Source organism: Schistocerca cancellata, chromosome 9 (genome assembly GCF_023864275.1).
Source record: "Schistocerca cancellata isolate TAMUIC-IGC-003103 chromosome 9, iqSchCanc2.1, whole genome shotgun sequence".
Classification (NCBI taxonomy): Eukaryota; Metazoa; Arthropoda; class Insecta; order Orthoptera; family Acrididae; genus Schistocerca; species Schistocerca cancellata.
The window spans coordinates 205,296,403-205,321,826 of NC_064634.1; the positions used below are offsets into that span (position 1 = coordinate 205,296,403).

The 25,424-nt window shown below is 39.3% G+C and overlaps 1 protein-coding gene across 1 annotated transcript in view; it reads left to right on the plus strand.

Moving 5' to 3' along the window:
* LOC126100648 (pre-mRNA-splicing factor ISY1 homolog) overlaps nucleotides 1-25,144 on the plus strand; it is a 73,259-nt gene extending 48,115 nt beyond the window's left edge. The window contains exons 6-7 of the mRNA XM_049911276.1: nucleotides 14,742-14,863; nucleotides 23,928-25,144. Of these exons, the coding sequence (XP_049767233.1) occupies nucleotides 14,742-14,863; nucleotides 23,928-24,137 (332 nt within the window). The 3' untranslated portion in view covers nucleotides 24,138-25,144. The remainder of the gene's footprint in view (nucleotides 1-14,741; nucleotides 14,864-23,927) is intronic.
* The last annotated feature ends 280 nt before the right edge of the window (nucleotides 25,145-25,424 follow it).

Here is a 25,424-nt window from a genome sequence, read left to right on the forward strand (position 1 = left end):
TTTTTTTCAGGAGTGCTAGTTCTGCAAGGTTCGCAGGAGGACTTCTATAAAGTTTGGAGGGTAGGAGGCGAGGTAAGGCGAGGTACTGGCAGAAGTAAAGCTGTGAGGACAGGGTGTGAGTCGTGCTTCGGTAGCTCACATGGTAGAGCACTTGTCCACGAAAGGCAAAGGTCCCGAGTTTGAGTCTCAGTCCAGCACACAGTTTAATCTGCCAGGAAGTTTCAACTATTTATTTAACTGTTTTTTTAATTAATTATTTACATTTTTTAACTATGACAACCAAACGTATTCCCAAGTGTATCTCAAAGTTTTAATAAGTAAACGGTAAACATATATTCCACAGTCTTACTGCCATCATTCAAAGAGTTTTGAATGCTTCAACACAAGTCATAGTGTGAAAAGATAAGCTTTGAATGAAGCTTTGGATGAAGGTAGTCATATAGACGCAGTATTTCTTGCTTTCCAAAAAGCATTTGACTTAATACCACATGAACACATACTATCAAAAGTTTGATCATATGGGGTATCAAATGAAATTTGTGACTGGATTAAGGACTTTTTGGTAGGGAGGATATAGCATGTTACCTTAGATGGAGAATTATCGTCAGATGTAAAAGTAACTTCGAGTGTGCCAAGGGAAGCGTGTTGGAACCGTTGCTCTTCGTGTTGTATATTAATGACCTTGTGGACGTTATTAATAGTAAGTTCAGACTTTCGCAGGTTATGCAGTTATCTATAATGAAGTACTGTCTGAAAGAAGCTTCTTAAATATTCTGTCAGATCTTGATAAGATTTCAAAGTGGTGCAAAGAGTGGCATCTTTGTTTAAATGTTCAGAAATGTAAAATTGTATACTTCACAAAAGAAAAAAACATAGTATAATATCAGTGAGTCCCAGTTGGAATTGACCAACTCATACAGATATCTGGGTGTAACACCGTGTAGTGATATGAAATGTAAGGATCACATAGGGTCAGTTGTGGGTAACGCAGGTGGTAGAGTTTGATTTATTGATAGAATAGTGACAAAGTGTGATCAGTCTACAAAGATGACTGATTACAGATCATTCACGCGGCCCATTCTAGAATACTGCACAAGTGCGTGAGACTCAAACCGCATAAGACTAACTGGGATGTTGATACAGAGAGAGGCAGCACGAATGACCACAGGTTTGTTTATCCTGTGGGAGACTGTTAGTGTGATGCTGAAGAAATGGAACTGGCAGACTCTTGAGGATATACAAAGTTTCAAGAACTATCTTTAAATTATGGCTCTAGGAGCATACTTTGACCTCCTACAGATCACTCACATGGGACCATGAGGACAAGATTAGAATAACTACAGCACTCACAGAGGTAGTCTTCTTCCCACACTCCACATATGAATGCCTTGTATTTCATGATTGGATTGCAGGCCATCCATGTAGATGTAGACAACCCATGAATTAATTTTAAGTCCCCTCTAAGAAATTTATTTATAAAAAGCAGTTTGAAAGCCCATTCATAATGGAAATACACAAATAAAAAAAGTTTTACATCACCTGTGTATGCCAACATTTCTCCTTGAATTGTCTAAACATTTGTGTGTTTAGCCTTATCTCAAGTATACTCCTTTCATTGAATGTAGAGATGTCCTGTGATGCCAAGAAGAAGGATGTCAATTTGTGGTTGCACATGGATTATTGCATTATGTCAACAGTGATTGTCAACAAAAGAAGTTGAGAGACAAGCAGCAGTGAACAAGTGATGTAGTAAGGAAGTGGAATTATTTTCAAAACCAGATAGTGTTTATGACTTGCCCTGTACTGATTTTCGTTAGGCAGCGATGGTGGTACATGGCTGGTAACTGGCAACATGTAATCCGCAGGAACTTCAACCAGTTTGCCACCTCAAAACACAATGGCTTAGTGTGGGACACCAAACAGTGAGGAACAGACGCCACAAACACCTCTGTGTCTTTTAGATACCTGTTGAGAGACCTGGCAAAAAGGACAGAGGATGAAACCAGTGTTGGGTAGCTTTGCGATAGAAACTACAGGGCGTTTCAAAAAGAAAGAGCAGATTTCAAACATTTATTTCTCAAAAACTACAAATGATAGAAACACAATTCAAACGTTTCTTGTCAGAGAAAGGTTCAAAGTTTTTCAATGGTCCGCGCAGAAGTTCCATGCAAATCCGCAGTGGCGCTGGCGTTTGTTTGTAGGAAAATGGCGACGACACCACAGGAACGATCATTTTGTGTGCTGCAATTTGCAAAGTTAGAGTCCATTGTTGGTGTGCAACGTGCATTCCGCCGTCAATTCAACAAACAGCCGCCTCGTCATAAGCAAATTTATGAGTGGCATCACAGATTAGTAGAAGATGGTTGCATCTGCAAGCGAAAAAGCACGGGTCGTCCACGCACATCGGATGAAAATGTCGAGCGTGTCCGTGCAGCTTACGAAAGGAGCCCTAGAAAATCCACGACACGGGCAAGTCACGAACTAAACATGTCTAAAACAACGGTATGGCGCGTTCTGAGTAACCGTCTGCACATGAAGCCGTACAAACTGCAGTTATTGCAAGCATTGCGTCCTGACGACCACAACAAAAGGTTCGAATTTTCAACTGCAATTCTACAGGACATGGAAGAGGACAATTTTGCCGAACGATTAATTTTTTCAGACGAATCAACGTTTCACATTTCTGGTAAAGTTAATCGGCATAACGTACGAATTTGGGCGAGTGAAACTCCGAGGGACGTTATTCAACATGAAAGAGACTCACCAAAGGTTAACGTCTTTTGTGCAATTTCGGTAAACAAAGTTTATGGACCTTTCTTTTTCATGGAGAAAACTATCACAGGAACCATTTACCTGGACATGTTAGAAAACTGGCTATTTCCTCAACTTCAGGAAGATTCAAATCACTTCATCTTCATGCAAGATGGCGCCCCACCACACTTCTCTGAACCTGTACGACGGTACCTAAATAACACCATTCCAGGACGGTGGATTGGAAGAGCAGGAGCACAAGATCAATGTCATCGTCTGTGGCCTCCCAGGTCACCAGACCTTACTCCCTGCGATTTTTATTTGTGGGGGTACATAAAGGACTGTGTTTATGTCCCACCTATGCCCGCTACTCTTCAAGAGGTACGACATCGAATTGTTGCGGCCGTGAATTCGGTAACTAAAGACCAGTTGCGTCGTGTGTGGCAAGAAATGAGATACCGGTTTGATATTTGTCGTGTAACAAATGGTGCTCATATTGAGGTACAGTTTTGATATTTGTTGTGTAACATTTGGTACTCATATTGAGTGAAGGACCGTTGGAATTGTGTTTCTATCATTTGTAGTTTTTGAGAAATAAATGTTTGAAATCTGCTCTTTCTTTTTGAAACGCCCTGTATTGTCAACAACTTTATTCTGTTGCCGATAATGTCATGTTCTTCAGAGATGTATCACTTCACAGTGGCAATTAATGCATTGTGTGGCAAATTTATTTTCTAAGACTTTTGTGTTAATAGAAATTACAGTGAAATGAAACTCACATCTCTTTTAATGTATTGGTGAAATGAAAAACATGATATTTCTTAAGGCTGATGCAGCTTTATGATGAATACGAAATTTAAATTGACAACAACTTTTATTTCATGCCATTTTATTCAAATATTAAACTTAAAAACACAGAATGTCAGTGAATATTACCTATTTTGCTTTTCACTAAAGCATCAATGTCTTGTTCCAGTTTCAAAGAACTGCTAACGCTTTTCTTAAAAAACTCTTTATTTATTTATCAACTATGTCCCCTTCAAAGTAATCCCCCTCAGATACAATACACTTTTGCTAAGTGCTTTTCCAATCTTGAGAGTTCTTCTGAAACTCACTTTTTGTTGTGGTGTTCAGGTCCTTCTGTGATTCTGTTTTTATCTTATCAGTGCTGCCAAAATGACATCCTTTCATGCATGGTTCTTTTCAACCTCGGAAATAGAAAGAAGTTTCAGAGGGCCATGTACAGTGATTATGGTGGCTGAAGTAATGTGACAGTTTTGTTTTATGCCAAAAAAATTATGAACAGGCATACAGATGTGAGCAGGAGCGTTGTCATGATGCAATTTCCACAAGTGGTTTCGCCACAATTCTGCCCATTTCCTTCAGATTACTTTTTACAAATGGTGCATAACTCTCAAGTAGTATTCCTTATTAATCGTGTGGCCATAAGGCAGGAACTCATGATGCACTGTCCCATTTTAATTAAAGAAAACAGTGAGAAGAACCTTCACATGTGATCAGGCTTGTTGAATATTTTCGGTCTTGGCTCTTCAGGCAGTTTCGATTGGGATGATTGGGCCTCAGTTTCAATGTCATATCCATGTTCTGTCAAGTGTTATAATCTTCTGTAGATGTTCTCGATCATTGTTGACTTTATTTAGCAATTCCTGAGCAATGTCTACATGATACCGTTTTTGGTCAAAATTCAACAGTTTGGGAAAAACTTCGCTGCTACATGTGTCATGCCCAAAACATCTGAAAAAATTGCTTGGAATGGGCCAAAGCATAGGCCAATATCATCTGCAACCTCTCTGGTGGTGGTTTGGCAATTTTTCAGAACCATTTTCTTTATTTCCTCCACATTGTCATCCGTAATTGATGTACTAAGGCATCCAGGGCAGTCATAGTCTTTAGTGTTTCTCAGTCTACCGTGAAGCCTTTATACCATTTGTAAACTCTTTTCTTACTCATAGTAGATTCGCCAAAAATCAGTCAACTTTTTGAATACAGAACAGCACTTTTTTACATTTTTCAAGGAAAATTTAACACAAATTCTTTGAACCATCTTTTTCAAAAGTCAGCATTTGCTGAGCACTTGAAAATAGGTAAAATCTTTTCAACTGTCAACAATAAACTAATTCAAAACAGCTGAGAATTCAAACATACATCAGCAATGTATATACCAACAAGATACAATTTGAAATTAGGATTTATAAAGCCCGCAAAATTAAAAGATTCCCGTTACTCTTTGATCACACCTAGTATGTAGATCCTAACATTGACATAATCATACCTGCTAACTTGTCAAGTCATAGAAATTTATAAATTTATCGTACTTTATTTTATGCTATGAGGCCCAGATGACTGTTCAGTGTCACAGCTAAGATTCTCCATCTGCTTCTGTCTTCTGCCATTTGTCTCCAGTTACCCCAGCTGCAGCAAGTCTTGTCTGACACTATCCATGCAACTCTTCCTAGGTCTTCCCACTGGTTGCTGTCTGGTGGAGTCAAAGCCCTTGCAGTTTTAGGCCATCTTCTTTCTTCCATTCTCATTATATGTCCAACCTGTTGAAGTCTTGCTTTTCATCACTCCAGTGATGATGTTAAGTTCCTTGTATAGTTCTTCTAATTCTGTATTGTGGTGCCTTCTCCATTCTGCTATAGTTGAGCCTCAGACTGGTCCATATATTTCCTGAGGACTGCTCTCTCAAATGTAAGCAGTCTAGTTTTTTGGGTGCTTCAGGCTTGATAATCATATAGTACTGTTAGCATTATTAATATGTTGTGTAGTCTTAGTTGTAGTTGTGATATGTTTCTACATTTTAATACCAGGTGTACCGGGTAATAGCATATTCCTCCGCCAGCAGTCTTGCCTTAATCTGTGCTTCATTTGATGTTGCTTTAGTAAAAATCAATTCAAGATATTTGAATTATTTACCTTGTACAGTTCACTGTTGGATCTTAGGAGTTTGCAGCTTTCTTCCTATGGTTGTGTACTCGTCTACTTTTTTCATTTCTAACTTGTAGTGCAAATACTGCTAATTCAATGGTCTGAATGCTTTCTTTCAATTTTCTTTTGTGCATGCTGTTAGGACAATACCATCTGTGAAGACCAGAAAGGTGACATTTTTGTTGCCGATTTGAACACACTGGAAGTTATCTTTTTTGAACACCTGCATTACCTTTTGGAGTGACAGATTGAAAAGGGCAGTTGATAAGCAATCTCCGTGTCTTAATCCTTTATCCACTTGGAAACTTTCATTATTTTATTGCCTACCTTAACGTTAGATTTCGTGTCATTGAAGCATATATCTAAAAGTTTGACTACTTTCTTTGATATACCAAATTCTGTCATGGGTTTAATTCCTTTTAAGACAAAAATCTGGTCTGTGGTTGCATGGTTTATTGTCCTGTTTGGAAACGTCCTTGTACTCTCCATTGTATGTCTGTTGACAGGATTTGTTCTAGTAGACAGTTGCAAAAGACCTTGTAGCAGCTATTCAGTAGTTCTGTGCCCCTACAGTTATCACATACTGATTTATCTCTCTTTTTATATACGGGGCAAAGCACAGTTACCTTTCATTCCTGTGGTGCTGCCTGTTTTGTGTAGATTAACTAAATTAGATTGTGAGTTTTACAGCAGAGGGCTTCATCTACAGCCTTGAGAAGTTCAGAAGGGATTCCAGCCTGTCCTGGACTCTTGCCATTCTTGAGGTTTCTGATCCATTTTCTGAGTTCCTTGTTAGTGGATGTGGAATATTCTCGATCCACTGTTACTGGGTCATTAAACTCAAGTAATTGTCTTGATTCTTCACAATTTAATCCCTAAAGTATTCCATACATCTTTTCGGAATCATTTGATCTTCCATTAGCACCCATCCACTGGTGTCTTTTAATGAATTTGTGTGGGTGATTTGATCCTCCTTTTAACCTCTTCACTTTTTTACTTCTTGGTATACATTTCCAAGGAAGTCTTGGTGAGCTTCTGCCATGATGCTTCATATATATCTTCTTTTTGCTTTCCGTAGTGTGGCCCGTGTTTGGCATCGTATTTCTTCCAGTTCTGATTTTCTTTCTTCCTGCATATTACTCTGCACCTATAGCAATTTAGTCCATTGTCTCTTGTTGGATAGCTTCCTCACATTGCTTGTCAAACCACACTCATTTTCCCTCAACTCATTTCGGAATTGCTTCTTGTCTTGGGATGTTTCTTAAATTGCATCTGCAATTACCTTCAAGTTCTGATCTATCTTAGTATTTCTGTCTTCTTTATTCTCCAGTACTTCAAAATGGTTGATCAGCTCGATCTTGAAAGAGTCTCTTTTTGCTAATGCTTTCCTCAGTGTATCAAGTGACTTTTTGCATTCCTTTACCCTTTCTGGTGCTCCACATTCCCATCATCACTTCCCTGACAAGAAAGTAGCCTGATACACCTTCATCATCACTTGCCATCTTGACATTTTATATCCACTTCTGTATTCTTATATCTACAAATACGTGGTCAATTTGGTTCACTGTCGTCCCATACAGAAATACCCAAGACCCTTTACTGGTATATATCATCTTCCTGTATAAAATTCAATACCAGTTATAAACATGTCTTGTGCAGTCACAAAATTAGCTTACTTAATGCTGTTATCATTGCTCTTGTCATGTAAGCTGTACTTTACAAAAGTCCCCTCGAAGGTTACCTTTCTTCCCTATTTTTGCGTTACAATCTCCCAAGATGATCTTGTAGTGTTCACTTGCTACATTGTGTCTTGTTCTGTGCACAATACTATCATCATTATATATGAAGGTATCTACATCTACATCTACATCCATACTCCGCAAGCCACCTGACGGTGTGTGGCGGAGGGTACCCTGAGTACCTCTATCGGTTCTCCCTTCTATTCCAGTCTCGTATTGTTCGTGGAAAGAAGGATTGTCGGTATGCCTCTGTGTGGGCTCTAATCTCTCTGATTTTATCCTCATGGTCTCTTTGCGAGATATACATAGGAGGGAGCAATATACTGCTTGACTCTTCGGTGAAGGTATGTTCTCGAAACTTTGACAGAAGCCCGTACCGAGCTACTGAGCGTCTCTCCTGCAGAGTCTTCCACTGGAGTTTATCTATCATCTCCGTAACGCTTTCGCGATTACTAAATGATCCTGTAACGAAGCCCGCTGCTCTCCGTTGGATCTTGTCTATCTCTTCTATCAACCCTATCTGGTACGGATCCCACACTGCTGAGCAGTATTCAAGCAGTGGGTGAACAAGTGTACTGTAACCTACTTCCTTTGTTTTCGGATGGCATTTCCTTAGGATTCTTCCAATGAATCTCAGTCTGGCATCTGCTTTACTGACGATCAACATTATATGATCATTCCATTTTAAATCACTCCTAATGCGTACTCCCAGATAATTTATGGTATTAACTGCTTCCAGTTGCTGACCTGCTATTTTGTAGCTAAATGATAAAGGATCTATCTTTCTGTGTATTCGCAGCACATTACACTTGTCTACATTGAGATTCAATTGCCATTCCCTGCACCATGCATCAATTAGATGCAGATCTCCTGCGTTTCAGTACAATTTTCCATTGTTACAACCTCTCGATACACCACAGCATCATCTGCAAAAAGCCTCAGTGAACTTCCGATGTCATCCACAAGGTCATTTATGTATATTGTGAATAGCAACGGTCCTATGACACTCCCCTGCGGCACACCTGAAATCACTCTTACTTCGGAAGACTTCTCTCCATTGAGAATGACATGCTGTGTCCTGTTATCTAGGAACTCCTCAATCCGATCACACAATTGGTCTGATAGTCCATATGCTCTTACTTTGTTCATTAAACGACTGTGGGGAACTGTATCGAACGCCTTGCGGAAGTCAAGAAACACGGCATCTACCTGTGAACCCGTGTCTATGGCCCTCTGAGTCTCGTGGACGAATATTGCGAGCTGGGTTTCACATGACCGTCTTTTTCAAAACCCATGCTGATTCCTACAGAGTAGATTTCTAGTCTCCAGAAAAGTCATTATACTCTAACACAATACGTGTTCCAAAATTCTACAACTGATGGACGTTAGAGATATAGGTCTATAGTTCTGCACATCTGCTCGACGTCCCTTCTTGAAAACGGGCATGACCTGTGCCCTTTTCCAATCCTTTGGAATGCTACGCTCTTCTAGAGACCTACGGTACACCGCTGCAAGAAGGGGGGCAAGTTCCTTCGCGTACTCTGTGTAAAATGAACTGGTATCCCATCAGGTCCAGAGGCCTTTCCTCTTTTGAGCGATTTTTATTGTTTCTCTATCCCTCTGTCGTCTATTTCGATATCTACCATTTTGTCATCTGTGCGACAATCTAGAGAAGGAACTACAGTGCAATCTTCCTCTGTGAAACAACTTTGGAAAAAGACATTTAGTATTTCGGCCTTTAATCTGTCATCCTCTGTTTCAGTACCATTTTAGTCACATAGTGTCTGGACATTTTGTTTTGATCCACCTACCGCTTTGACATGACCAAAATTTCTTAGGATTTTCTGCCAAGTCAGTACATAGAACTTTACTTTCGAATTCATTGAACGCCTCTTGCATAGCCCTCCTCACACTACATTTCGCTTCGCGTAATTTTTGTTTGTCTGCAAGGCTTTGGCTATGTTTATGTTTGCTGTGAAGTTCCCTTTGCTTCCGCAGCAGTTTTCTAACTCGGTTGTTGTACCATGGTGGCTCTTTTCCATCTCTTGCGATCTTGCTTGGCACATGCTCATCTAACGCATTATGTACGACGGTTTTGAACTTTGTCCACTGATCCTCAACACTATCTGTACTTGAGACAAAACTTTTGTGTTGAGCCAACAGGTACTCTGAAATCTGCTTTTTGTCACTTTTTCTAAACAGAAAAATCTTCCTACCCTTTTTAATATTCCTATTTACGGCTGAAATCATTGATGCCGTAACCGCTTTATGATCGCTGATTCCCTGTTCTGCGTTAACTTTTTCAAATAGTTCGGGTCTGTTTGTCACCAGAAGGTCTAATATGTTATCGCCACGAGTTGGTTCTCTGTTTAACTGCTCAAGGTAGTTTTCAGATAAAGCACTTAAAAAAATTTCACTGGATTCTTTGTCCCTGCCACCCGTTATGAACGTCTGTGTCTCCCAGTCTATATCCAGCAAATTAAAATCTCCACCCAGAACTATAACATGGTGGGGAAATCTGCTCCCGAAAGAACAGATACCATTGATGACCGTGCAGCTTCTCTAGAATGAAATGATAATTAAATCGACACCCTAGCTGCAAACAGGCATTGATACACATCATTGGGGACATGTTGAAAATGTGCGCCCCAACCGGGCCTCGAACCCGTGATGCAGGATATCCCAGGTTCGAGTCCCTGTCGGGGCACACATTTTCAACATGTCCCAAATAATGTATAACAACACTTGTTTGCAGCTAGGGTGTGATTTAATTATCATTTCATACTATCATCACTCTCTTCGATGGGGGAATTAACCAAAACTTATACATGTGACTTCATGTTTCTTGGTGTCTGCTGGTACAAGTAAGATTCTGGGGTTGACTGATTTAAAATCTACAAGACTGATACACAGTGATTTCTTTACCATTAAACCAATATCTATTGATTGGTTTGCTTCTGAGGCTCCATGGAACCGACATAGTGTCTTCCATTTCTATAGACACAGTTCCTGTGCAGCTTCTTTCTTGAGAGCCATCAAGTCTGTTCCACACTTATCGCTTCCCATACAATACATTTTGTTGCTCCAGGCTGTTACAGGCTTGTGATGTTCCAGGCTCCTGGTTATACTTCATTTCGTAGTCCAGGTTTTCATTTAAGTCAATTTATAGGGCTCAGTTGTATCCTAGGCCATTGTGTGACATTCGTGCCAGTAATTGTTTTTCCGCAATGTGTTGGTAGCTTGTTGCCATGCTCCAACTTGGAGTACTGGAATTTATATTGAAGAAATTTCTTACAAAACTTTAAGAGAGACTTCCACTGTAGCTCAGATTCCACATTGTCAGCTTCAACTGAAAAGGGAAGTGAAAAGACCTTAAACTTTTCAGTCCTGAAAATTAATCTCAATTTTTTGGAGAAGAACAATGAGTTTATTTTGATACCATACAAAATTCTTCTGTGTTCCGTAATTAAAGATGACACCTTGGAGAAATGAACAGTGTTTCCTTTTCCTCTCTGTCTGTTCCACAGAGTTTCATCTTTAATCCCTGAATGCAGTTATATATCTCTGAAATTGGCATGTTTTTATACTGCAATGCTAAATTCAAAACAGTCATATGGTATGTAACGTCCCAGAGGAAGACCAACTGTGATACCCACTGTTGATTTTTCAATTCTGCAACAGCCTCACCACTAATGTATGTAACTATACCTATTTCACCCAAAGGTTAAAAAAATCTCTCATGTCTTAACTTCAACTCGGCCAGTATATTTCCCAGTGCTATGGGACATCACCATAACTGCATCCCATGTCTTCCCAAAAAGGCTTTGAATTGACGATGTTTGAGAGTACAACTGCAAATGAAAATTATTGTACCAGTCACTACACTCATCACACCCTATGTTCACACTCTTAACACACAATTGCAACAATCTCATGTGCAATAGGTAATGATTTATGGCATCTCTCATGAAAGTGCAACTTTTCAAGTCTCTTAGGAGCTATATGCTCCGCTGTAAATACCAAAATATATATTTATAAACTCTCATTCAGTGTTACTGCACAATGCTTTTGCAATCTGAAAAGCAGTACGGTAATTCGCTATTCAGTCTGGTAATTTGCTAGAATGGCAGATGCCTTTGTTAAGCGTCTGCTTCAAAACATAATGTATTTTCATTAAGAAAATTATTTAAACATTTATTTCTCTGATCCCACATGATCTTCAGTCACATCACTTAACAGTGCTCTCTCTCTCTCTCTCTCTCTCTCTCTCTCTCTCTCTCTCTCCCTCTCTCTCTTTTTCTCTCTCTGCCCCCTTCTGCAAGGAAGGTATTGTAGTGTTGTTATAACTCGAATTTTTTTCATTTATTCAGAACTTTTAAGCACACTAAGCACCTCAAGACACCATCACATGCCATAAACATATAGGTATCCTGCACTAATCTGTTGTAAATTGATATAGGTGTTCCTGACCTAATGCAGCCATTATAATAGTTTTCAAGTGTTAAAAAGACCTGTTCCCCACTTCAAACACTGCACTATAAGTATATACACTCATGTCTAAGGCGATGCCTAATCTAACAATGGTCATTCCTCTGAAGACAGAGGACTTGCTCCATAGCTTACTCCTGAATGGTTCTGGGTTAGATACAGCATGTTATCCTTGATGTAGAATTATTGACAGGTGTAGAAGTAGCTTCAGACATGTTCCAAAGAAGTGTATTTGGAACCCTTATTCTTCATGTTATATGTTAATGATTACTGTTCATGTCGTATGTTAACCATCTGGTAGACAATGTAAATAGCAACCCCATACCTTTTTTTAGATGAATCAGTTATCTATAATGAAATTCTGTCTGGAAAAAGATGCATGAATATTGAGACAGACATCAAGAAAGAAAGAGGATTGACAGTGTAAAAAAGTAAAAACAAAGTATTGTGTTGAAACAATTTATAGAGATATGAAATAGAATGATCAAGTAATCTCAGTTGTAATTAAAGAAGGTGCTGTTAGTAGGATACTGCAACACATGGTTGTAGATTGGAAGTTTGTCCCTAGTAGTCTATTTAAAATTAATTTGTACAGGCAATTCTATTCCATCTAGCTTCTTAGTTGATGACATGCTTAAACAGACACTACAATCTTAATTCTGATCATGACAATAAATGAATGCTACAGCTTTTCTTGGCAGCACCAAGGGAAGAGACACACAGCAGTTAAGACATTGGACTCTCTTTCCAGAGGAGTGGGGTTCTAATCACCACCCAGCCATCTGCTTTAGTTTTTCTATGGTTTTCCTAAATTATTTCAAATGAATACATGGGTGTTTCATTTGCAAACATCATGGCGAATTTTTGTGTCCCATCTTTTTCTACTCAAACTACTTGTGCTCTATGTTGCCTCCTTTTTTGGGAGGGGGTGAGGAGACACATATCAAGGGCTTGCATGCAGCAATGATACGGTGTACTTGCTAGGGTAACCTAGCAGTACGTATATAACTTCTAATTTATGTTCACATACCCATAGTGTGAAAAACTAAAATCTGAATGTATGTACAGTCTCACTGCGTAGCTTATCTATTATATGAAGAGAAAATTATCACAAATGAAAATTCAGTTACATATATGTAACAAAAAAAGTACTTACAAAGCAGCACTAGGACACACACACACACGCAGAGACAGAGCTTTCGGAATTAGAGGTTGTTGTTGTTGTTGTTGTTGTGGTCTTCAATCCTGAGACTGGTTTGATGCAGTTCTCCATGCTACTCTATCCTGTGCAAGCTTCTTCATCTCTCAGTACCTACTGCAGCCTACATCCTTCTGAATCTGCTGAGTATATTCATCTCTTGGTCTCCCTCTACGATTTTTACCCTCCACACTGCCCTCCAGTACTAAATTGGTGATCCCTTGATGCCTCAGAACATGTCCTACCAACCGATCCCTTCTTCTAGTCAAGTTGTGCCACAAGCTCCTCTTCTCCCCAATTCTATTCAATACCTCCTCATTAGTTATGTGATCTACCCATCTAATCTTCAGCATTCTTCTGTAGCACCACATTTCGAAAGCTTCTATTCTCTTTTTGTTTAAACTATTTATCGTCCATGTTTCACTTGCATACATGGCTACACTCCATACAAATACTTTCAGAAACGACTTCCTGACACTTAAATCAATACTCAGTGTTAACAAATTTCTCTTTTTCAGAAACGCTTTCTTTGCCATTGCCAGTCTCATTTTATTTCCTCTCTACTTCGACCATCATCAGTTATTTTGCTCCCCAAATAGCAAAACTCCTTTACTACTTTAAGTGTCTCATTTTCTAATCTAATTCACTCAGTATCACTCGACTTAATTCGACTGCATTCCATTATCCTCGTTTTGCTTTTGTTGATGTTCATTTTATACCCTACTTTCAGGACACTGTCCATTCCGTTCAACTGCTCTTCCAAGTCCTTTGCTCTCTCTGACAGAATTACAATGTCATCGGCGAACCTCATAGTTTTTATTTCTTCTCCATGGATTTTAATAACTTCTCCGGACTTTTCTTTTGTTTCCTTTATTGCTTGCTCAATATACAGATTGAATAACATCGGGGAGAGGCTACAACCCTGTCTCACTCCCTGCCCAACCACTGCTTCCCTTTCATACCCCTCGACTCTAATAACTGCTATCTGCTTTCTGTACAAATTGTAAATAGCCTTTCGCTCCCTGTATTTTACCCCCGCCACCTTCAGAATTTGAAAGAGAGTATTCCAATCAACATTGTCAAAAGCTTTCTCTAAGTCTACAAATGTTAGAAACGTAGGTTTACCTTTCCTTAATCTTTCTTCTAAGATAAGTCGTAGGGTCAGTATTGCCTCACGTGTTCCAACATTTCTACGGAATCCAAACTGATCTTCCCCGAGTTCGGCTTCTATCAGTTTTTCCATTCGTCTGTAAAGAATTCGCGTTAGTATTTTGCAGCTGTGACTTATTAAACTGATAGTTCGGTAATTTTCACATCTGTCAACACCTGCTTTCTTTGGGATTGGAATTATTATATTCTTCTTGACGTCTGAGGGTATTTCGCCTGTCTCATAAATCTTGCTCACCAGATGGTAGAGTTTTAGAGGTTACATTAGTCTTATTTCCTCCCATATTTTCCTTTGTCTTACCAGTTGAAGTAGTCTCTGTCATTGTTTTTCTATAAACTAATAGTCTATTTATGCACAAACCTACTGCTGTTTCTTCACAATGATTACTTCTGCGCATATTTAATTATACATTATATTTACTGTCACTGTGCAACTTTTTATTTTACAGCTATTCTGAGGGCAGTAGCAGAATGGAAATTTAGAAAAGAACACTCTCTTGAGGACCAAGGAGATGATGCAAAAGGACAAGAGGAAGAAGAGGACATATATGCTGTTCATCCAGATGTGGAGGTAAGAATTTACAGTTTCTTGATAGTTCTGTTCTTCTTTAAATAGCAATACAAATAAAGATTATAACTGATTATACAAAGAAGGATTGTGCAGCTGGTACGTAAACAAGATGCTGATTATTGTAGCTCAGCTGTTTTATCTCTTTTTCCTTGTTAAAAATGAACAAATTCTGTCAAGATGATGTGGCTGACTGGGATTGTTCAACTGGAGTGATAGGAACTTGTAAGCAGAAATAACTGTTGCAAGTGCAGTATTAAATTTGTACAGAAGAAAAGTGACTAGGTATAGGAAAATTACTGAGGGGTTGAAAGGCTCCTTGCGGGAAAATGAGATGTACAAACCCAGACAGCATTATAATTGAGGGGCACAGGAAGAAGTCTAAAGCAAGTGTCGACTGGAGTGGGAGGGAGGGAGGAATGTGGGACGTGGGTTTCACAAGTAGAGCATTGGAAGAGGCTGGAGTCAAACGGGATACAAGAACTAACTGAAATTAAGGTCCAAGATCATTTTGAAACTAAATGATTTGCTGGAGGGCCCGGATTCGATTCCCGGCTGGGTTGGGCATTTTCTCGACTCAGGGTCAGAGTGTTTGTGTCATCTTCATCATCATTTCACCCTCATCGGTGTACAAGTCGCCGAAGTGGTGTCACCTCAAAAGACTTGCACCAGGCAATCAGGTCTACCCACCAGGAGGCCCTCGCCTCACGACGTTTCGTTTACATGAAATGATTTGTGCAAGAGACAGTTTTCGTGTGTAATGCAAGAATTAAGAGGAGCTACCAGTGCAAACACACAGCCTTCCAGGGCCACTGAATGTGAAGCAGATGTTGGGCAAGGTATTGGGAGCAGCTATGGCATAATGGTGAACAAGTGTATTCATAACTACAATTAAGTCAGTGTGGAAGAAAGTGGGATGCTGAAGTACTGAGGAGTGATGTGCTCAGAATTCTTTAAGAATGTGGATACTGCGACAAGGAATACCACAGTAGGGAGCTCAGTTGAAGAGGAGTGGACATCTCTAAAAAGAGCAATCACAAATGTTGGACAGACACACAAGTACAAGGAAGGTAACTGTGAAGAAACCTTGTGTGTGTGTGTGTGTGTGTGTGTGTGTGTGTGTGTGTGTGTGTGTGTGTGTGTGTCTGTCCGTCCGTCCGTCTGTCTATTTTTGACAAAGGCTTACTGGCCGAAAGCTTATTTGCGGCCTTCTATTAGTTGTGCTTATCTGTGACTCAGCATCTCCACTATATGGTGAGTACCAACTTTCCTTTTCATTGTATTGTTACATTCCGTCCTGGATTTTCCATAGTTTGAGAAGAGAGATATCAGTTGATTGACAAAAGAAGGAAGTATAAAAATGCTCATGGAATACAGCAGTATGAATCACTTTGTAATGAAATTAATAGAGGGAGAGAAAGAGAGAGAGGAGAAATAGCTACAGAAAAAGTGTGAAGAAATTGAAAAAGAAATTATCATCAAAAGAACTGACTTAGCACATAGAAAAGTAAAAACAACCCTCGGTAAAATTAAAAGCAAAGGCAGCAACATGAAGAGTGCTCTGGGAGCTCCAGTCTTAAATGCAGAATAGAGAACGGATAGGTAGCAAGAGTACATATTGAAGGCCTCTGTGAGGGGAAGCAAGTGTCTGGTGACGTGATAGAAAAAGGAACGAGTTAATATGAAAAAGATAGGGGATCCAGACTAGTGTCAGAATTTAAAAGAGCTTTGGAAGATTTGAGATGAAATAATGCAGAAGGGATAAATAATATTCCACAGAAATTTCTGAAATCATTGGGGAAAGTGGCAACCAAACGACTTAAGTTAGTGAGTAGAATCTATGAGTTCAGCGACATGCCATCTGAGCTTTGGAAAAACATTAACCACGCGGTTGCGAATGTGGCAAGAGCAGATAAGTGTGATAACTATTGCATTATTAGTTTAACACATCTTATACACCTAAGTTGCTGACAAGAATAATATACATGAGAATTGGAAAGAAAACTGGAGTTCAGTTACGTGAAAATCAGTTTGATAAAGGCACCAAGGACGCAGTTCTGACATTGCACTTGATGACACAAGCAAGATAAGAAAAATCAGGACATGTTCATAGGACTTGTTGACCTGGGAAAAATGTTTGACAGTGTAGAATGGTGCAAGACATTTAAAATTCTGAGAAAAATAGGAATAACCTGTAGGGAGATGGTCAGTACATAATATGTACAACAGCCAAGATGGAATAATAAAATTGGAACACCAAAAAGAAGGGCTCAGATTAAAAAGGGTTTAAGACAGGAATGTAGTTTTTCACCCCTCTTGTTCAATCTATACATCAACGAAGCAATGACAGAACTAAAAGATAAGTTTAAGATTGAAATTAAAATTTGGCATGAAAGGATTTGAATGATGTGATTCACTGACGACATTACTATCCACAGTGAAGATCTATTGACTGGAATGAACAGTCCAGTGCGTATAGGATATGGATTGAGAGTAAACCAAGGAAATACAAAAATAATGAGAACCAGCAGAAATTGGTGATCACAAAATGTGTGAGGTTAAGTAGTTCTGTTACCTTGGAAGCAAAGTAAACCATGATGGATAATAAAAGGAGAACATTCCTGGGTAAAAGGATTCTATTAATATCAAACATAGACCTTAATGTGAATAAGAAATTTTTGAGAATGCACATTTGGAGCACAGCATTGTATGGTAATGAATCATGGACTTTGGGAAAGTAGGAACAGAAGATAATCGAAGCATTTGAGTTGTGATGCTACAGAAGAATGTTAAAAATTATGTGGACTGATAAGGTAAGAATGAGGAAGTTTCCTGCAGAATTGGTGACTGTAGGAACATGTTGAAAACACTGACAAGAAGAAACAACAGGATGATAAAACATGTTAAGACATCAGGGGATAACTTCCATGGTACTGTAGGGAGCTGTAATAGCCGGTTTAAAAAGAGGGAGGGGGGGGGAATTCCCCAGTATGTAATTTTGGGCCGATATTTTCAGTTAATTCTCATTCAACCTATGTGTATTTCCACTGCACCTTCTATAGTTACCAAGCAGAAGTAACAGTTCCTTACACCCTCCTTTTGTGCATTTGTTTGCCTTTCTCGGTTGAATTTTCTTTCTTATTTGGGACATGTCTAAAATATCCCCTCTATTGATACAGTTGCATAGCATAATAATTGAGAGGACACAGAAGTAGTAGGTGAGTGTGTTGTGGTATACAGAACAAATATGCTTGACCTACAAATATTCTTGGTTAATTGTCAAGAACAGCATGGGTTATATAATGAAAAGCAGACCATAGTGGCTATTAATAGCCCCACATTTGTATTTGATAATATAAATTCAATCAAAAATTGTCTGTTTTCTTTTTGAAACTTTTTGTTGGTCGCCATCAGTTTTCTAGAGATAGTAGGAACATCATCTAATACACTGAATTACTGTGACTGTGTGTCAAATTCAGACTCAAACTCACATCTCTATCTTGCGCAGTCTATGCCATTGTCAAACAAGCCATTTTAGTGTTTCATGCCCCGACCCAGGGCTTCACCTCCCTGATTCTTGAAGGTTCCAAATTATTTTTTTCTCATAAGCTACTTGCATCTTTCGTGTTTAGGAATTATGACTGAAAGTTTGTAATACGCTGTGCCTACCTCTAATTAATTGGATGCTTATGTTTAATAATTACAACCCTCACAGTTCTGTGATCCATTTTCCTTCTTGAACATTTACAACATTAATTAATTTTGTCAGGATTAGACAGTGTCAGAAAACACAAACTTAGTAGGCAACACTTCCACCAGCCATGCCAACTAAGTATGTCCTCAAAGCTATAACCAAGCCATCTGCCACCATATCCATTCCCCAGTGGACCAAATACAGCAAGGAATGTCAAACCATTTGAGAAGAGTAGGAGAAAGTGAGAAATAGAATATGTTTTAAGCCACACCACGAGACATGCCATGACGACTTATTAGGCAAATATTGCTTATAAAGGCAAAAATACATCTCCTTGTGTTCTCATCCAGCACTCATCTTAATGCAGCAGCAAGTGAAAACAGTAAAACCATCATATTGCATCTATATCGTAATTTGATGAAAACAACTGTCGAGATCGCAATAATGTTGTACATTTGATATTAATAGAGAAATGCTACGTCGTTTACCTCTATGGCTAGTAGTGACAGCTCCTCGGTTCTCCACATGATACCATGATCGTACACTGTTCACTAACGGCTGTGGAGCCAAGGGTTAAATAGTGTGCAATTCCCATGCAGACTATGAAGTGTGGTGCAACAACCGAGTTAGGAAACTGCTGCGGAAGCAAAGGGAGCTTAACAGCAAACGTAAACATAGCCAAAACCTTGCAGACAAACAAAAATTATGCAAAGCAAAATGTAGTGTGAGGAGGGCTATGCGAGAGGCGTTCAATGAATTCGAAAGTAATGTTCTATGTACTGACTTGGCAGAAAATCCTAAGAAATTCTGGTCTTATGTCAAAGCGGTAGGTGGATCAAAACAAAATGTCCAGATGCTCTGTGACCAAAATGGTACTGAAATAGAGGGTGACAGACTAAAGGCCGAAATAATAAATGTCTTTTTCGAAAGCTGTTTCACAGAGGAAGACTGCACTGCAGTTCCATCTCTAGATTGTCTCACAGGTGACAAAATAGTAGATATCGAAATAGACGACAGAGGCATAGAGAAACAATTAAAATCGCTAAAAAGAGGAAAGGCCGCTGGACCTGATGGGATACCAGTTCGATTTTACGCAGAGTACGCGGAGGAACTTGCCCCCCTTCTTGCAGCGGTGTACCTTAGGTCTCTAAAAGAGCGTAGCGATCCAAAGGATTGGAAAAGGGCACAGGTCATCCCCATTTTCAAGAAGGGACGTCGAACAAATGTGCAGAACTATAGACCTATATCTCTAACGTCGATCAGTTGTCGAATTTTGGAACACATATTATGTTCTAGTATAATGCCTTTTCTGGAGACTAGATATCTACTCTGTAGGAATCAGCATGGGTTTTGAAAAAGACGGTCGTGTGAAACCCAGCTCGCGCTTTTCGTCCACAAGACTCAGAGGGCCATAGACATGGGTTCACAGGTAGATGCCGTGTTTCTTGACTTCCGCAAGGCGTTCGATACAGTTCCCCACAGTCGTTTAATGAACAAAGTAAGAACATATGGACTATCAGACCAATTGTGTGATTGGATTGAAGAGTTCCCAGACAACAGAACACAGCATGTCATTCTCAATGGAGAAAAGTCTTCCGAAGTAAGAGTGATTTCAGGTGTGCCGCAGGGGAGTGTCGTAGGACCATTGCTATTCACAATATACATAAATGACCTTGTGGACGACATCGGAAGTTCACTGAGGCTTTTTGTGGATGATGCTGTGGTATATCGAGAGGTTGTAACATTGGAAAATTGTACTGAAATGCAGGAGGATCTGCAGCGAATTGACACATGGTGCAGGGAATGGCAATTGAATCTCAATGTAGACAAGTGTAATGTGCTGCAATAAATAGAAAGATGGATCCCTTATCATTTAGCTACAATATAGTAGGTCAGCAAGTGGAAGCAGTTAATTCCATGAATTATCTGGGAGTACGCATTAGGAGTGGTTTAAAATGGAATGATCATATAAAGTTGATCGTTGGTAAAGCAGATGCCAGATTGAGATTCATTGGAAGAATCCTAAGGAAATGCAATCCGAATACAAAGGAAGAAGGTTACAGTACGCTTGTTCGCCCATTGCTTGAATACTGCTCAGCAGTGTGGGATCCGTACCAGATAGGGTTGATAGAAGAGATGGAGAAGATCCAACGGAGAGCAGCGCGCTTTGTTACAGGATCATTTAGTAATCACGAAAGCATTACAGAGATGATAGATAAACTCCAGTGGAAGACTCTGCAGGAGAGACGCTCAGTAACTTGGTACGGGCTTTTGTTGAAGTTTCGAGAACATACCTTCACCGAAGAGTCAAGCAGTATATTGCTCCCTCCTACATATATCTCGCGAAGAGACCATGAGGATAAAATCAGAGAGATTAGAGCCCACACAGAAGCATACTGACAATCCTTCTTTCCACGAACAATACGAGACTGGAATAGAAAGGAGAACCGATAGAGGTACTCAGGGTACCCTCTGCCACACACCGTCAGGTGGCTTGCGGAGTATGGATGTAGATGTAGATGTAGATGCTTTACAATACAGTGTCTTTCCCATGGGGGAAGCACGTTGTGGGTACGGCGCACGCTGAAACCTCGAGGATCGTCACTACACAGCTTCAACCAAAGTACATAGGTAATTTTCAAAGCAGGCGGCTTTTTCAAAAGCAACTTGATGGATCCTATGTCCTTGACACCTTCCATCATCATCATCTCATGAATGGTCAGTTTTGAAGGATCGACAAAGGCCTCAGCAATGACGTGCTTCCAATTTGAAGGAACCATAACTTTTGACACTTTCTTTCTTTTCTCGATGACTGCAAAATCCCTGTCACAAGGTAGGGAACTGTGACCCGAACATAAAAACTTCTGATGTATTTCTGTAAAGTACTTGCAGCTGATCAGATAAAAATAAAGCGCTAAAACTCTCCAGTTGTTGTTCTGCCCGACACAGCGGTCAGACCAAACAATCAGTTTTCGTTCCATACCTTCTTCAAGCGTATCATAATTCTGTGTCACAAATTTAAGCAGACAGGAAACTATTTTGTGGTGGATTCATCCCACAAATTTACGGTGATGTTTCCAGTACCAACGTCATGAATCGTGAAATTATACGACGACAGCTGTCTCTGGTAGAATACCGTGGAATGAGTCAATGTAGGACAAAGTAAAACCTGTTGTAGGTCAACACATATAACATGTATATTGTTTTTCTCTTAGCCATTTCTGTATTGTTTTTTAGGGCTTTGTATGCTTGGTCTGCCCTCGAATGATGCAACTGACTCTCAATTTCGATCTTGTGCAGTTCTATTTGTTAAACAACAAATCGCACAGTCTGTAAGTATCTGACCTAGGTATTTCGAAACACAGATTAAAATCTGTTTGAAACACACTTTGATAGTATGACCTGCTTATTGACTTATCTGGAAACTTTTCGGTAAACAACCAATACATTATACAGAGGTTGAGATCGGGGTGCAGACATTCTTTTGAGGATTTATTCCAGCTATAATGGCTCATCTGCTTTGGGAAACCCGATATGTGTTGCCGAATAAGAGCCCTGTCGTCATTTGATATGGTATGTGGCCTATTGCAATGTTTTCCTCTACCGTCTTTAGGAGTGGTTATTCCACCTTTTACTTTACATTGCAGAGTCTGCAATCGTCGCTGGGTGATGAAGAATACATCAAGCAATGTTTTTTGACACACTTCTTTTGAGTGAACTTTGTATTTGAAATTAGCTTGTTTCCGTGAAGTATCGTCTGTCTTACCTCTCTTGTGCCTGGCTGGCACGCCTATTTCCATGGATTTTATTAAGTATATGGACTGCTCATCATATGTTAAGGCATGATATTCTTCATACAGCTTTAACTTCATTTCCAGGTTTATGTCCTTGCAACCTTTTTTTTTGAGCACACTTCTGCATTGCATACACGATCCTGAATCACGAAAACAATCACTATTACTACCTTATATTCAACTAGATTATCAAATTTCACATTCTCTTTTAATAATATAGCTTTCCTCAGACTGAGTATTCTATTTTTTCGCCAATGATAACTACAGAACTGTAGTTAACTTCATTCACGTTATGTGCTTTTACTGTAATGTTTTCAGAAGATACACATAACATATACAGGACACATATCCTTCTCTAAAGACATACACCTTTTTACAAAACCCATACAGCATTATTCCACGCACCTGTGTTGGAGGCTGTTTCGCAGGAACTACCTTTCATTTTCGTGATTTATGTTCCAGTCCAGCATCACTAAGCCTTTTCCTCTTAATATCCTGCCAACTACCAACGTTAATTTTCCTTTTCCTTGCATTATTTGCACGTTTCAAACCACTTGTGGTATGCGTCACCTTGCTGCACTCCGCCATTCTTGTAACATACAGCATTATTCGTGCAGAGGTGCGAAAACTGTGCACGTCTCGTCACTGTTTAGTGCTGCCCTCGGACGGTGAACATGTCAATTATAACAGCAGGCGATGCAGACTGCCGTACACAGCATTATTCCATGCGATTCTACGAAAGGTCAAAATGTGCCATACAATGTTATTCGTGCGCACGCTTCAATTGTTGGAGAAACGGGAAAACATCGCTACCCTATGACAGTGTATGCCTCATAATTGGCACAATATCACGCAAAAATTTTTAATGACTAACTAGGCACTGAAATGGAAGCAGGTGCTTTTGTGAGGGTGCCATGGTAACAAATGTTATTGCGATCTGAATTGTTGTTTTAATCAAAGTTAACACAAGATAGCTGTGTTCCACAGACAGTTTTGTCTAAATAGTAATTTGTTTCATTTATAATCTAAAATAGTACAATAAAATAAAGTTGAATAATGTTTTAATCATTGTGACAGTTGCTGGACAATTCACAAACAAAGTATTCAGAGTATCAGAAGTTTCTGCTACAGAGTAGACCACACTGATGAATGAATTTTTTACTATGGAAACTATCTGCTACATAAGGAGCACAACTGAGTATACTGAAGAATGTCTGTTGAAACAAATGGAGTAGAAGAAAGGGACAGGCAGATCAGAGTTCCAAGTCAGGCATAAGAAGTGCTTGGAAAGTTAAGCTAATAACTGTATTGACCTTTAAGTCTAAGGGGGGGGGGGGGGGGGGGAGGACAGTGTGAAATCAGATGCTTAACTTTCCCTGGGCCAGTCATTTTGTAAACTTCCATTTTGTGCTACAGAAAACTTTAGTTAATTTAAATGTCTTCTTTGTAGCTGAATCTGAGCCTGTTATGAAATTGCAAGTAAAATATTATAAGATGTATGTGACACATATATTTGTATGAAATCTATGTTGTTTGGAGGCTTTTAATTTAATGTGAATCATGTTTACAATTTTTGCAGTCTGATGAAGAAGCTGAAGGACTCCACAAGGAAGAACCCTTGGTGCCCAGATTTATTGCACATGTACCAGTTCCTTCACAGAAGGAAGTTGAAGCTGCACTGTTGGCTCGCAAGAAGCAAGAACTGTTGGAGAAGTATGCCAGTACATCATTACTTCGAGAAGTAGAGGAGACCCGTGGTTTGGCAGCATTCCCACCACCAGAACAATGATGATTACATTGTGTTGGAAACAAATTCAAACATAATTCTTGAATCTGCAATATGCACAAGGCTGAAGATAGCCGTGGTTCTATGTGAAGAAAAGATTAATGACTGGTACAAAAAAATCTCGTTTCTGAGCTTTACGAGAAAGACATTCATTCCATTGAAAAACAGAAGCTCACTGTTTCTTGTTTACACAGTTATGCACAATATGTTGTTATTTTACATTATGTTGTGTGTGCTGGACGTAGGCCATGATCAACAGTGCTTACTGGAGTCAAGTGCCAAAAATATGGGAGATATTGAAGAGTGGTGCCTTTGTCAAACCTGTGTGATGATGTGCTAATCTTAGGTATTCATATTAATTCTGTTGTTGGAAGCTTAGGCTTACTTCAGTCTGTGATACCTGGTATGTTACTATGGTCATCCACTTCCTACTTTGGTAATCACTAGAATTTCATCTCTGTGAGATGTGTTGTACATATATATTATATATGGGGCTATTTGTTCTGTTGTTGAGAGAACATACACCCACTGGTTAGTATACTGTGTATGTCTGCATTGAGTCCAAATTTCTTTTTAGTTATTGATAAGCTTTTTCATTAATGTTGAATTTTATTTATGGAACTTTTGTCTGTTCAAAAGAATTTATTATCTTTATTTCACAATGTTCATGATTTGCAGAAAGTTATAATGAAAAATTATTTATTGCTTTGGATTATTGAGTTTTGTATCACTTGAGGATATTTTGTTTGTTTCAGTTGCTCATGACAGAATCACATTAAATACACTTGTTAGTAATGCTAACTTTCCTTGTGCCCATATGTGAGAACTGCTTCAGTGGTCCTTAACTCTAGAGTGGGTGAAACAGTTTTCATAATATGAGCCGGACGCATAACATATTTCATACACCTGTAAGGGTAGCTGTTTTTATGTTACCAAGGTAAACATCTATGAGAAAAATCACAATTTAATCTTAGTGTAATTAAACAACAATAAAAAAACTTTAAGTTAGATCACTGTTTAATTAAACAGCAAATAAATAAACTTTCATTGTAGCAACCTGTTTGTAGTAACACGGTTCACGTTTTCCGTCGCACTTCACTTAGCGTAGACTGGGAACTGTGTCCTAGGCATGCCCGATGTGAACTGAATGGGCACGGCGCATGCTGCCTGAGTTGTTGTTGTTGTTGTTCTGCCGGCAGAGGTCACGGCCCAATTCTCGCGTGCCCTGTGGTGGACGGCACTCTACTTGCAGCAACTACCGTCCGTGACGCGCCATGCCGATGTGCGCCT